At 37.7% G+C, this 14,904-nt stretch overlaps 2 protein-coding genes across 2 annotated transcripts in view; one reads left to right on the top strand and one right to left on the bottom strand.

Annotated features, from left to right (window-relative positions):
• Positions 1 to 14,904, bottom strand: part of fam131bb (family with sequence similarity 131 member Bb) — a 97,348-nt gene that overhangs the window by 28,407 nt on the left and 54,037 nt on the right. The gene's annotated exons all lie outside the window — the stretch shown is intronic.
• The window catches only part of LOC120535717, a 108,287-nt gene that overhangs the window by 88,456 nt on the left and 4,927 nt on the right, over positions 1 to 14,904 (top strand). Inside the window, exons 11-12 of the mRNA XM_039763731.1 lie at positions 9,557 to 9,646; positions 9,799 to 9,944. Of these exons, the coding sequence (XP_039619665.1) occupies positions 9,557 to 9,646; positions 9,799 to 9,944 (236 nt within the window). The remainder of the gene's footprint in view (positions 1 to 9,556; positions 9,647 to 9,798; positions 9,945 to 14,904) is intronic.

The raw sequence follows: 14,904 nt of genomic DNA, 5'->3' as shown, positions 1-14,904 counted from the left end.
ACAGCCTCTGTTTGCCTTTGGGATTGTAGATTGTTAACCTGAGGCATTGTATTGTGTAGGATGAAATTGTGTTTGCTGTAGTCTGTTGCAAATGCACTCTCCAATATACTGTTTACTGTTATAAATAAAAAATAATATCAGTTGTATTTGTTTTGTAATAATACATCAGCCACCCTGTGAAAACCCAATTACTCTCTAATAAATTTTCAGGTGCTGAGCCTGCGCTGAGTGAGACAATGTGGGCTAAATGTAGTGCCAGTGCTAGGTTATTTTGCACCCTAGGCCAAGCTTATTAGTGAGCTAACCGACTGTTCAGTAGCTAATCCGTGCAGCTGGGTTTTTCCCCCCACTTATGATCTGCACCCTAGGCAAATGCCTAATTTTCGCATCGACCATGACTAAATTTCATGTTAATACTTCAAATTGTAAGGTTCTTGCATATGCTGCTGACAAATTTAATCTTGATCAACAGCTCAAATTAGTTTTGTATTCTCTTCCCCTTACATGCATTTCCATTTCTAAATCTGTGTATATGAGTTATTTAAACTTGAAATATGGATAGCACAGTGGCAGATGCTGCTGCCTCACAGCTCCAGGAGGTTGAGTTTCAATCTCAGTCTGGTCAGTGTCCCTGTTTTCCTATCTTTCCTGCATATTTGTGGGATAGGTTACAGCATTTACTTGATATGAGTGAGTGAAGGGTTGAGAGTGGGAATTGGGTAATTCCATGAGCTGTGTCCATGGTCCTAGGAGAGGGTCCAGCACATCATAGCCCACAATTTGAATTAAGTTAGATCAATTACCAGAACTCTGTGACCATAACAAAACAATGCAGTAAGCAGGTATCACTGACCTCATAATTCTCAAATGACTGAAGATGGTTACGAGCATCTTACTACACACAGATTGATGTTGCAGTATGACCATATGCTTGTCATTTTCCTAAACAGTGAGACATTGATCAATCTTTGGCTTAAAACTTGGCTTCATATGTGTAGTCTGTAGTATACAGTATTACCACTGAGCTAACTCCAAAAAAAAATTTTTGAAAGTATACTGAGAATTGAAATTGTGCATCGAAGATTAGCAATTTCTGTGTATTCTAAGAGAGTATAGAAATTAGATTAGTTTAAGTATGATATGGAACAATGATATTTTTTAAATTAGTAGGAGTCCCCATATATTTTAAGCAATACAATCACTTTTTTCATTATCGGCTTATTTTAAACCCCAAGTTTAATGAATCTAATTCAAAGTAGAGTTGGCCAGATGGAAGATTGCACATCACAAAATCATAGTAATGGAAATGGGAAATGCATTGAACTCATTAGAGTAGGCATAAGCAGCGGATGGAGATCCCAGTAAAGAAAATGATTCTCCAGAGAATATATCCCAAAAGAAGAATGTTGCATTTAAAGCAAATGTATGAAAACATAATGAACCATTCTTAGAAATACTCGCAACTAATTTCAGTTAAGTAATGAATTAAAAGAGACTTTGAGCTGTTTGCATGGAAAATAAATATAAGTTTAGAACTAATATATGCTTAAATATATATTTTCTAAACATCTGGAAAGGATGTTATTATTACTAATTTAATTAATTTTACTGGAATTAAAATTTTATTTTTGTTCAGTTTTATTAAAATTAGTTTAAATATCTTCAGATTTAACTGAAATGGCAAAGAAGAAGTGGGATAGTCAGAGAGATGCAGAAAGTAGACAAGAGTACAAGGAGATAAGGCACAAGGTGAAGAGAGAGGTGGTGAAGGCTAAAGAAAAGGCGTATGAGGAGTTGGATGAGAGGTTGGAAACTAAAGAGTGAGAAAAGGACCTGTACCGATTGGCTAGACAGAGGGACTGAGCTGGGAAAGATGTGCAGCAGGTTAGGGTGTGTGGTCCAGCCCCAGGAGGGCTGCCAGGGCCTCCGGGATGCCCAGGAAGACCGGAAGAGGGCTTGTACCTCCTCCAGACCGCGAGGGAGTGTCCGCCCTGGTTATGTTGGGGGCTACGGGTAAAGGGCTTGGAAACCCAGCCCTGTAGGGACCCGTGGCCACCGCCAGGCGGCGCCCCAGTGCCTGAATATCCCTGGAGCCCAGCACTTCCGCCACACCAGGAAGTGCTGGGGAAGACGACAGGGGACACCCGGACGGCTTCCGGGTGCGCAGCCGGCACTTCCGCCACACTGGGGCGTGTCTATGGAGGAGTGCCGGGAAGCAGCTGGAGCCCATCCGGGTTCCTATTTAAGGGGCCGCCTCCCTTCAGTCGATGGCGGAAATCGGGTGGAAGAGGACGGAGCTAGAGAGAGGACTGGAGGTGGCCAGGAGAAAGGCACAAAGAACTGTGAGGCCTGGACTTTGGGGGAACGGTGCAAGAGGCACTGGGACGTGCACTGAACTGTGTAAATATAATTAATCCTGTAAATAAACGTGTGTTGGGTGAACAATGATGTCCGTCTGTGTGTGTCCGGGTCCGAGTCCACAGGTGATAAAGGATAAAAATGGAAACATACTCACAAGTGAGGAGAGTGTGTTGAGCAGATGGAAAGAGTACTTTGAGAGGCTGATGAATGAAGAGAACAAGAGAGAGAAGAGTTTGGATGATGTGGAGATAGTGAATCAGGAAGTGCAACGGATTAGAGGAAGAGGAAGTAAGGACAGCTATGAATAGTATGAAGAATGGAAAAGCCGTTGGTCCAGATGATATACCTGTTGAAGCATGGAGGTGTTTAGGAGAGATGGCAGTGGAGTTTTTAACCAGATTGTTTAACGGACTCTTGGAAAATGAGAGGATACTTGAGGAATGGAGAAAAAGTGTACTGGTACCAATTTTTAAGAATAAGGGGGATGTGCAGAGCTGTAGTAACTACAGGGGGATAAAATTGAAGAGCCACAGCATGAAGTTATGGGAAAGAGTAGTGGAAGGTAGGTTAAGAAGTGAGGTGATGATTAATGAGCAGCAGTATGGTTTCATGCCAAGAAAGAGCACCACAGATGTGATGTTTGCTCTGAGGGTGTTGATGGAGAAGTATAGAGAAGGCCAGAAGGAGTTGCATTGTGTCTTTGTGAACCTGGAGAAAGCATATTACAGGGTGCCTTGAGAGGAGTTGTGGTATTGTATGAGGAAGTCGGGAGTGGCAGAGAAGTATGTAAGAGTTGTACAGGATATGTACAAGGGAAGTGTGACCATGGTGAGGTCTGCGATGGGAGTGACAGATGCATTCAAGGTGGAGGTGGGATTACATCAGGGATTGGCTCTGAGCCCTTTCTTATTTGCAATGGTGATGGACAGGTTGACAGACGAGATTAAACAGGAGTCCCTGTGGACTATGATGTTTGCTGATGACATTGTGATCTGTAGCAATAAGTAGGGAGCAGGTTGAGAAGACCCTGGAGAGGTGGAGAAAAGCTCTAGAAAGGAGAGGAATGAAGGTCAGTAGGAACAAGACAGAATACATGTTTGTAAATGAGAGGGAGGTCAGTGGAATGGTGAGGATGCAGGGAGTAGAGTTGGTGAAGGTGGATGAGTTTAAATACTTGGGATCAACAGTACAGAGTAATGGGGGTTGTGGAAGAGAGGTGAAAAAGAGAGGAAGGCAGAGTGGAATGGGTGGAGAAGAGTTTCAGGAGCGATTTGTGACAGATGGATATCAGTAAGAGTGAACGGGAAGGTCTACAGGACGGTAGTGAGACCAGCTATGTTATATGGGTTAGAGATGGTGACACTGACCAGAAAGCAGGAGACAGAGCTGGAGGTAGCAGAGTTAAAGATGCTAAGATTTGCATTGGGTGTGACGAGGATAGGATTAGAAATGAGTACATTAGAGGGTCAGCTCAAGTTGGACAGTTGGGAGATAAAGTCAGGATGTGGTGAGAGAGGATATGCAGGTGATAGGTGTAACAGAACAGGATACAGAGGACAGAAAAATATGGAAGAAGATGATCAGCTGTGGCAACCCCTAACGTGAGTAGCCTGAAAGATGAAGAAAATCTCCAGATTTAACTTGATTTGATGTTCACTTTTTCATTCTTTAATTTGTTGCAAATGTACATTTAATATTCTTGTATGGATTTCTTATCATCAATATCAAAATGGCAAATCCTTTTAATTAACTGTTAACAAAAAATGTAATAATTCACTCCCATTAGTTATTATTTTATAGAGTCATCTTTGGTAGAAATTGCTACAATGAGTTTTTAGGAAATGTCTTTGCCAGATGAGTAAATTTGGATGATACCATATTTTAGCAATAATTATTTTAGCTTCCATTCCTTGTGGGAAGCATTTTTTAATGCCTGGGCCACATGGTCATAAAGGACCGAGGCTACACCTTTATTTTAAAGTTACTCTAATATTACCTTTGTTACATGTTTTGGTTTATTTTTCTGGTCTCATTTTCCTTGTATGTTACTAACAAAGTTCATGATAAAGAGCTTCTGAAGCCATAGCACACCCCTATTCTTCTTTTTTATTGGTTTATATCACATCTGTAGCAATAACTAAATCTCCTGTTATCAGTTTCAGATTTTTCAGAAGTACGTGTTTCAACTTCCATTTTTAATATTATCTCATTGAGCTTCTTTATCATTTTATTTTATATTTTGCTTTATGTTAGAGCAGTATGACAATTGCAGAAGTTATCATTCCTGCTTCACATTTGCAGGGTCTTGTTTTTGATTCTAGAACCAATTACTATCTGTGTGGAGTTTTTATTTTCCTCCAGTTGTTCTGGGTTTGCATATTTAATTGCTTGACCCATATGAGTGTGTGTGTGTGAGTAAGCACTATGAAGAACTGGTGAACTATTTATGTCAAGTTACTGTTTTAAACTATATTCAACCAGGATAAATATTGCACTCTATAAAAATATATTGGTTACAAAAGATGAGTGAATAGTTTTTGAACCAGTTTTCAGATTGTGTTTTGGTTCTTGTTTTACTTCTGTACTCCAAATCTTACCTAACTGATTTCACTCACTTCTTTACTCTTCGTGGTGAAAGTCTTAATCTGACTTTAACAATAATTTGATAGTCAAGTAAGAGTTCCTGCATGGTTTGTTGTTTGGCTGACATGTGCTTGTTAAATTCTCTTCTAATTGCTTTGACTTTACCAGAGTCCTGTATTTGTTCTAGTTATTCCTCCAGAATTTGCTTGTTCTACATTTCTGAAACCATATTTCCTTCTGTTCATGTAATAAAACTATATATAATTTATGAAAAGTAAAATCATTATTGTAATACATTATGCTTTATATCTGTAGAGCAGCATTAATTATTTTAATACTTTCTACTTAATTAAAAAGACAACAAGGGTTAAATGCGAGAATGACATTCACAAATTGTGTCACATGGAGACCCCCCTTAGTTACTGCCAGTAAATAAGAAGCTTCTTATATATACCAGAAACACTGGATATTGAGTTTGCAATAGACGGTAGAGTCCTCAAAGTGGAAAAAAAGTGGAAAACATGTGAGCATCCTGGGAAAATATTGTAGTTAGAGCCAAACAAGGAGAGTAGTTACTGCAGGTTCTGATTTATTTTCCTGCCAAAACTACTTTTTTAATTAAATATGGCTTTGGTGTAATATCTACAGCAGGTAGTGCAGGTAGATCTTGTTGCATTCAAAAAAAAAAATTTTTAAACGTTAGTCTATCATATATCCTCCCTATTGCATTTGCCACTTGATTGACATACATGGCGGCCAGTCTGAGATCTCTTTTCTTCTAACACACTGTTCATCCCGCACGCACGATCAAACGCGCGAGCTGCAGCAAAACTCTGGCTATCTAAGTGATCTAGTTAGCCTTCCAATTTATATCGACAAAAGAAGGATTTAAAAAAAAATTTTTTTGAGGAGGGTCTGGGCTGGATGTGGAATTGGAAGAGGATTTTTTTTCTCACAATCTCACAATCAAAGTGCGTTTGTCTGATCTGGCAATCTATCATTGCTATTCCAAAGAAGGAAAATGTGGAAAGACATTTTCAAACTGTTCATGAAATCTACGAAACTGACTTCCTTCCGAAAAGCAATCTGAGAAAGAGAAAGGAGAGGGAACTAAAATCGCAGTTAATCGGACAGCCATCATTTTTCACTCGACTGAATTCAAAACCTCCTTTACTGCATTATTTGGGTCTACTTATTTATGTGAGTCAGCCTATTCCATGACGATTATTAAATCCAAATACTGTAGTGACCATAAATACATTGAATTTTTATTGTGCCATAAGGGTTATTCAGTTATGCATGGTACGACAATATACATTTTATGTATAAAGTATACTCAGATAGCATTTTTAATGTAAGTAGATCATTCCGACCTGGTCATTTTAGAAGTAGCTTGCAAGCCGAAAAAGTGTAGGCACCCCTGATCTACAGTATAGTGACCATCAATAAGAAAAGATCCACCCAGGAGTAGGATCAGACCAGTGAGATCTTCTGTGGAATTCTTTTGTTGATATTGTTATGTGTAATTTCCTCATTATAACCAGTGGTATGTGTGACATGAATTTATGGCCGTGGCATACCAGAATTTTCCTTTATGTGTGCCAAATTTCCTTTTATTTAACATTTAATTTCTTTACTATTAAATCATTTGATCTTTTGTGATGATGTGCAAGTTCTCAAATGTTAGGATCACCAAAAATAATTAAGCAATGGGATGCAGGTGCATGTTTTGTCTTGACTGGAATTAGAACATTGTGATACCATCTGATGCCCTCTGATAGCATTTAATAGGCAGTGTGGCATAGTGGTTAAGGATTTGGACCTCAAACCTGAGGTTGTGAGTCCAAGTCAATCTACTAACACTGTGTGGCCATGAGCAAGTCATGTCACCTGCTTGTGCTCCAATTGGAAAAACTGGATTTTGTTTGGGAAAAAAACAATGTTGCAAGTCACCATGGATAAAGGTATCAGCCAAATAAAAAACTCACAAATTACAGTAATATAGATATTAAAAACTAAGAAGATTAGGAGCCCCACAGCCAACCACTGCCATGGAAAATATATGCAAAAGACAGAAATACGTTAAATTTAGATTCTAATGGCTTGGGGATTAAAAAGGACAAGCCACAATAACATGGAAAGAACACATAGATGACGTACACTGTATAACTCAAATGTTGAATTTATGGACCGCCATTTAGAAGCACTAAACATCACAGCCAGGTGTTTGCTAGACAAAGAGAGCTCTGGCAAACAAATGAAGAAACAATTTTCTACATACCTGTTCTTTCAGGACCAGAATTCTACACTTCTTTACTACAGCGGCATCATGCTGTTGGCATTAAGTTTCATTTGATTCATCACTTAATTTTGAGCTACACATTAGGTCTCTGTCCAAAATTTCATTCTATCATCTCTGTAACATTGCTTGACTCCATCCATTTTTGTCCTTTAATGATGCTTAACTCTGGTTCATTGTTTCATAATGTCTTGTATTGATTACTGTAATTCCCTCTTTATTGGCCTTCCTGCAAAATGTATACAGAAGCTACAGTATATTCAGAACTCCGCAGCCGGAGTCTTCACTCACACAAAGTGTTCTGCTCACATCTCCCCTGTTCTCTCCCTACTTCACTGGTTACCGGTTCCGTCAAGGAATAAATTCAAGATACTGCTTCTCACCTTCAAAACCCTTCATAACCTTGCTCCTCTCTACCTCACTCAGCTCTTAGCTCCATGCACTCCTTGTCGCTCTCTCAGGTCCTCACGCAGTAATCTCCTTACTCCTTTTTTATCTGACGATTTCTATAGTTTCTAGGACCCCAGGCTTTTTACAGCATTTTAACATTTTCACATCTGTTGAATTATGATTAATATTTGGGAGAACTTGTTTCATTGAAAAAGCTAAGATTAATGGTAACGGTCCCAAAATGTTACAAAACAGACCAGATCTTAGAGGTGGCTAGCACAAACCTCAATATGTTCAGATGCCACCATCATAATTTTTTAAGATATATAAGATATATCATCTCATATATAAGATAATGTGTTGTATAAGACTTGCACTTAATAAAAAGGATACCATTCTTATCAAAAAGATCATTTTTGTTCCTATCAAAGCATAGTATTTTGATACATTTGGTTCCAGTGTGTCTTCCTTGTGTCTTCTGACAAAGACAAATTCGATATTTCATATAATTTTTTTCAAATACTTGTTTCAATTTTCCACTCTACCAATTTTTCAAGCGTTTTCTCCCTTCATCACATCTGTGGTAATTGCTTTACAGCAAACACAAGTCTCATGGTGGCCTCCTTGACTAATGCTTTTCCAACCTGTTTGCACATTTAAAGTGCTGTGCTATTTTAACATGGTTTAGTAAGCAGCTTGTTTAGGTTGCTTAGCAACAAGTTCTGCACACCTCCGGGATACCAGTCATTATGGCAATTTTCAGGGAAATGCTGTAATTCACAAGCTGTCGGTCTACAGTACAGTAGAGGCTTAGTGTCCTCAAGCTCCCTGAATTACTTGCTTACTTCTCGTTTGTTTGATCTTTAGCATCTCTTTGACTGTCTCACACCTTGTGTATTTTTCCATAGATGTATGCTGACTGCTAGCTGTTTCTTTCCAGCCAAGGCCTCGAAATCACAGAGTTGTCTGTTTCTAGTGTGTCAGTCAGCTTTATCTTTCCATTAAAAACAGTCTCAGTAGAGGATGGCACATCTGAAAGTAGATATACTCTATGTACTTTAATAGGGGAAAAATTACATTCTCAGAGGTGCATGGTGAGTTATTAACTTGTAAGGATTATAGTGCTGCTCTGCAAAGATTCACAGCTGTACCATAAAGTATTTTCTTAATTTCTTTATACTGAGCTTTACTAGACCTGGTGAATTTTATAATGTTTTCATATTTTCTTCATTTTTTTGATTTAATTTAATATTTTTCAGGAACCATATTGATAATGTTATCACAGATTTGAATTTGTTTTCCTTTGTCTTTGTAAAACAGCTTTTATTAAGAGCTGTACTATCTAACTGATAAGCATTCAAGATAAATGCACCTTTTAACTACAACTCATTTAAAATACTGTAAACTGCATAAATGTGTTCTACTTTCAATTAATCACATAAAAATCACGTGCAACATAAATGTATACAAAAATAAATGCAATGAATACTTACAAAGTTAGCCATTTAATGTCTTTTTATTATTATTTCAAATTAATTTTGAAATGTCTGTGGAAATATGAGAGTGGTACAGCATTTAGTATTATTCCATATTAACAGAGTCCAAGCATTTTTCTATGCTCCTTGTGTCTCTGTGGGTTTTCGACATGGTCTTTTCCCATCTAAAAATATGTAGGTTTGGCTGGTGAATGAAAATGCTTTCTGATTTAGGTTTGATAATAAGATGAATGATTAAATGTGAAATTTTAATTAACATTTTAAAATTATTACATTTTGTATGCTAATCAATAGGAAGAAAAAACTCTTTATGTACATGGAAAGGTAAAATGATCTGCTTATTGTTAAAAAAAGGTAAGAGAAAAGATTTTACTGTCTTTATGATTTTGCATTCATTTCAATTCATTTTTCATTTACTTTTTCTTAGCTTATTCAGCAGAGCAATGAGAGTATCAGGCAAATGCGCAGTATTGAAAACCTTGTGTCTCTTAGCAGAAGGGTGGACTTCCAGTGCAGAGTAAGTGTCTGTCTATTTGTTTCCTTTGATGTTTGCTTTCCTACTGTTCAATTACATTTATTGCCTTGTCCACTGTCTGTCTTAATTCATGTTTATGTATGATGCCTCCTGAGTAGCGTGTTGAAGGTTTCTCTCATGTGCTTCCCTTGCAGATATTTCCTTTGGTCTCACAAGCTCGTTGGTTACAGAAGGAAGGTGAGGTCACTCATCTTTTGGAAGAAGGAAATGGTCGAATTAGCAAGAAAAGTGTATACCTCCACCTCTTTAATGATGTCCTGCTGCTATCACACCATAAAGAGTAAGGACTTACCTGCCAATATTCTTTTATTCTAATGTATATTTCGCAGTCTTATCTCTTTGTTAAGCTTTCATTCATTCTGCTTTCATTAAGCTTTCATTTCATTCATTCACTCTGTTTATTTAGTTATTCTGTTTGCACTAGTACTACTGATCTTCTTAACTCTTTATTACCTTATCTTTATTCCTCTTGTTGGCATCGAGCATGTATATGACAAAAGAATTTCCCTCGGGATAAATAAAGTTCTTATCTATCTATCTATCTATCTATCTATCTATCTATCTATCTATCTATCTATCTATCTATCTATCTATCTATCTATCATTCATTAATTTTCCACCGCTTATCCGAAGCTTGTGGCAACAGTCGTGAGACCTATATGTCCTTTCCCCCAGCCACACTTGCCAACTCATACTGGGGGATTTCAAGGTGTTCCCATTTTTAATTATATGCCAGTTTATGTCTTCAGATACACTCTTTGCTTAAATCATATTCTGATACTCTTCTCACCTGTCTTGAAATCTACACAGTTAGCAATAGACAAAGCATTTGATTTACTTTTTAGATTTAATTATTTTAAAATAAAAGAATTAACTGCAATGCATTACAAGTGTAATCAAGAAAAATAAAGTAAAGAAAAGTGACAGCCCTACAAAAGCCCATCAAGTTTGTAAAACACTCCATCCAAAAATGATACATTTTTTAAAATATTACTTATTCCATATAGTTTGTAGTGGTGGCCAAGAAATGTTTTTTTGTGGAGAAATTTTTTATGGTGGAAGAAAAAGTTTTTGTGGATGAATTACATACTGAATATTTTTACAATGGCAAAAACATGAAACATGTCCAAAGAAATAATTCTTGCCTATCTTGTGTTGCCTAATTCACATCCATTTGTATTCAATCCAATTCACTTTCATTTGTATGGTCAAAACATGTAAAATGTGTGCATTTTTACTCAAATATTATTAACAGTTATTTCCTGGAAAGGTGGCCTTCAAATTGAACAGGAAAGATGTCACCAATACAAACTAAATAGGATAAGTAAAATTATTTTTGGGCTGAGTATTCCTCTAAAGGATTATGACAGGTCAATTCCAGCAGCAGTGGATCCAAAGCAAAACAAGGTTCAAGTGTCTCATAGAGCAATTATATCCTAATGTATTTATTTCTCACCAGTTGAGTCACCAATTAGTATAACATACATGTCCTATTTCAATTAACAATTACATTTTTACAGCTCACAGAGAAAGAGGTGATTCAATGTGGCTTACACATTTAAATGATTTTTACTCCATTTCTGGGTCGTATTGGGCACACTCACGCACACACCCATGCAGGGATTTTTGAGAGTTGCCAGTTAGCCTGATGTATGTAGAACAGACTAGTATTATACATCTAGCCAAGCTGGAACCCAGGTCCTGACTTGGAAAGCTGCTTCCAGACACTCTCTTTGCCAGCTAAAAAGTCTCAGCTATGAAGACAGGGCTTCATCGTTGTGCCTTATATGATAAAATGATCTGATAAGATAATAAGAAGATCGATACCGGACCTTGTAACATAGCAAGAATGTACCATGAAGGAATGAGTTGTAGACCCAATTTCTGAAAAATAAAACCCAAATTAAGGATGAGCAACACTGATACACAGAATATTGCACCAGTGGTCAACCAAGAGGATGGACTATTCTGTAACCAAGAAGCCAATGGCAAGAGCCTTAATCCTTCCTTTAAAAACATCAACCCCACCCTAGCTGACTGCATCCCTCTATCGGCTCATTGCTTAACCTGGCCATAATCTTTGCGATCCGAAGCAGAAACCTTAGTGGTCACAACATAGGTTAAAGCAATCTCTTCTGTTCCAAAGGGTAATCTGAGTTGGATTGGAAAAAAATGGAATACCTTCCCTAACAGGAGTTAGACCAAAGGTGTTATTAGTCCCTTGCTGATAGCAACCTTATGTTTGTTTGCCTTACAACAGCAGCTGACTGATCGCTATTATGATTGGTGTTGTTTATTTTTTTGTATACTTTGCTGCATATTTTTTCAGATGTCTTCATGATGATCCAGGGGCATTCAACAGTGCAGAAAGCATATCACTCCAGCCAGTATTTTATATGTACTTTAGAAATGTGCATCTCATTTGCCAAACCACACAAACTCATCATCTTCATCCAGATCATTAATTCTGGTGAGGAAAGCTCACACCTCAGACTCCTTGATCTCTATTAATTTTAAGTGAATAAACATGCACACACACACACCCAGAGTCAAGCCAATGTTTAGCACCATCCTTTGCAACAGAGTCTTCTATAAACTGTAGTCTCTTCTGAACTACTGTATTCCAAATGTGGTGGGTTTTCATTTTGTGTATGCCTTGGTTATGTTCCATGTGTTTTGTGTGTGATCCTCCAAGAGGCAGGGTCACCTGCCAATCACCATCAGGAATTGCAAAGATATAAAAATGTGAATATTTGCCTATATCAATCTTCTATTATCCTTATTTTATAAATAAATTGTTTATTTTATTTATTTCAACAATCATGTCTGGGTTATTCGGCCATGACTGAACCCCAAGACTGGGCGGCACGGTGGCGCAGTGGTAGCGCTGCTGCCTCGCATTTAGGAGACCCGGGTTCGCTTCCCGGGTCCTCCCTGTGTGGAGTTTGCATGTACTCCCCGTGTCTGTGTGGGTTTCCTCCGGGCACTCCGGTTTCCTCCCTCAATCCAAAGACATGCAGGTTAGGTGGATTGGTGATTCTAAATTGGCCCTAGTGTGTGCTTGGTGTGTGGGTGTGTTTGTGTGTGTCCTGCGGTGGGTTGGTACCCTGCTCAGGATTGGTTCCTGCCTTGTGCCCTGTGTTGGCTGGGATTGGCTCCAGCAGACCCCCGTGACCCTGTATTCGGATTCAGTGGGTTAGAAAATGGATGGATGGATGAACTCCAAGACAGAACATAAAAGTGTTAATGTAGACTTTCTCTGAGTTAGGGACTTGATTCATAAATTATACAGATCTCCTTACATTTCTTGTGTCTTTGCCAGAAACTGAAACAGTGAGCACTCACTCACCCTACTTCATCTTGTTGATTGTTTTAATTAATTAACAACATTGTCAAAAGTAAAAATGGTAGTTAATTAACTTAGTGATCACACACCCCACACTACATTAATCTGCTGTCCCTGGGAAGGTCAGATTAAATCACTCTCTTACCTACAACTAACATGAACATCTTTGGAATCAAAAGAAAGTCAGAATACCTGAAAACACAAGGAAAGTCATAGAAACACAAGGAAAACATGCAGCTACAAATACAAACCCGTGAGAAAGAAAGCCTGAATGCTGGATCCATGAGGCAGCAGTGCTTCCTATGCTTGGAAACAAATGAAAGGAAAATATGACCAACAAAATCAACAACAAATAACCTACTTCTAAATAAAAATTCATTTTCTAGCATTTGATAAAATGGAAACTACCTAGTTTGGTATTTCTGATTTGATAAATTGTAAACAGAAATATGCCATCTTCATTAATTGAATGTGTTGTCCAGCAGCAAACCTAGAGTGATCATCTTTCTAAAGTATTTTACCAAATAATGTACACATAATATAATGTACACACTCAGTTTGACTTTTTCAATTTGCAATGAAAATGAAGTTTTACATAAAGTTGTAGTACAGTAGGTCTGCCGCTCAGAAAAAAAAAAAAACTGTTGTGTGTGTTTGTCCTCATCTAGCCAGGCTCATCCCGTTCATGACTATCGATGATGTCAGGTTCAAGAGGCTCCCAAAATGGAAGAGCGAGCGTGGAGCTGACCCACATTGTCACAAAGGTGCAAGTCAGAAACCAGTTCTGGGATGTCAGTCTGTTGTAGGTCACATTGGCATACAAACCCACACTCATTCACTCCAATTTAATTTAAAGTTGCTAGCCAGCCTAACCTGCATGTCTCTGGGACTTGGGTGAAAACCAGAATACACAGCACAGTATGATAACGATGGGCAAAACAAAAAACGGTAGAAAGTACAGTATAAATTTCATGCATTTAACAAAAAGGCAACTGGGACAGTCTAACAATACTAATCATGTAGGAATTACTGAGGTACTTATAATGGATTTAACTGTTTAATTGGCAAAGAAAGTATTGTCAGCCTGCATTCTTTCAGTATTTTTTAAGACCATAAAATATTCACTATTGCTGTCTTTCTCAGTGTTTCTAATCAGAACTACAGGATTTTACAGGTATTTTACAGATGTGTTTAATGAAAAAAGTCTGAACTACCAAAGGCCACCCTAATTTGGGGCATTTATACACAATGTAATGATTTACTTCATAAGTTTTAAAGTCAAAATGTTCTTGATAGTTACGGAAATTTGACATTTTTCACCCTCTGACAGAAGTCCATAGAGAGCTAGATTGATAGCAAAGGATCTGAAATAAAAAATAATATAATATTTGTATTCACCAACCTTGAAATACTGAATAAAAAAGTATCCCACATGCTTATGTCTGAAATGTGTTATTTTTTAATTTTTAGGAGTGGCTGTTAGAGTGCCAGGACCATCAGTAAATGAATGAAATGTCAGAAGTATTAACATATCCATGATCAGCAACCCGGAAATAGCTTTAAAAAGACACTCCACATGCCTATATTAATAAATCGAAGTTTTGTGAAAATGAGTCATTTTGACCCCTCGTATTCCATTAGAGGTGAACCTAGAGGTCAGTTGATGCGGCATGTACAACTTCAAGTTCTTCTGATCATTATTACTGAAGACACCTATAGGTTTACTTTTTATCATAAGGGTATAATTCTTGCCCAAAAAATGTCAACAGCTTAAGTTTTTTGGGCCTACAGGGCCAAACATAGGGAAAACCCCAAGAAGCTTAATGTCTTGTATAACCAGGCATCAATATGAGTCGAACGGCATATAAAATTTTGGGATTTTCTCATAGTGGTG

This window comes from Polypterus senegalus, chromosome 9 (assembly GCF_016835505.1).
Source record: "Polypterus senegalus isolate Bchr_013 chromosome 9, ASM1683550v1, whole genome shotgun sequence".
NCBI lineage: Eukaryota > Metazoa > Chordata > Cladistia > Polypteriformes > Polypteridae > Polypterus > Polypterus senegalus.
The sequence above is the reverse complement of the archived record's forward strand: the minus strand, read 5'-3'. Positions and strand labels throughout refer to the sequence as shown.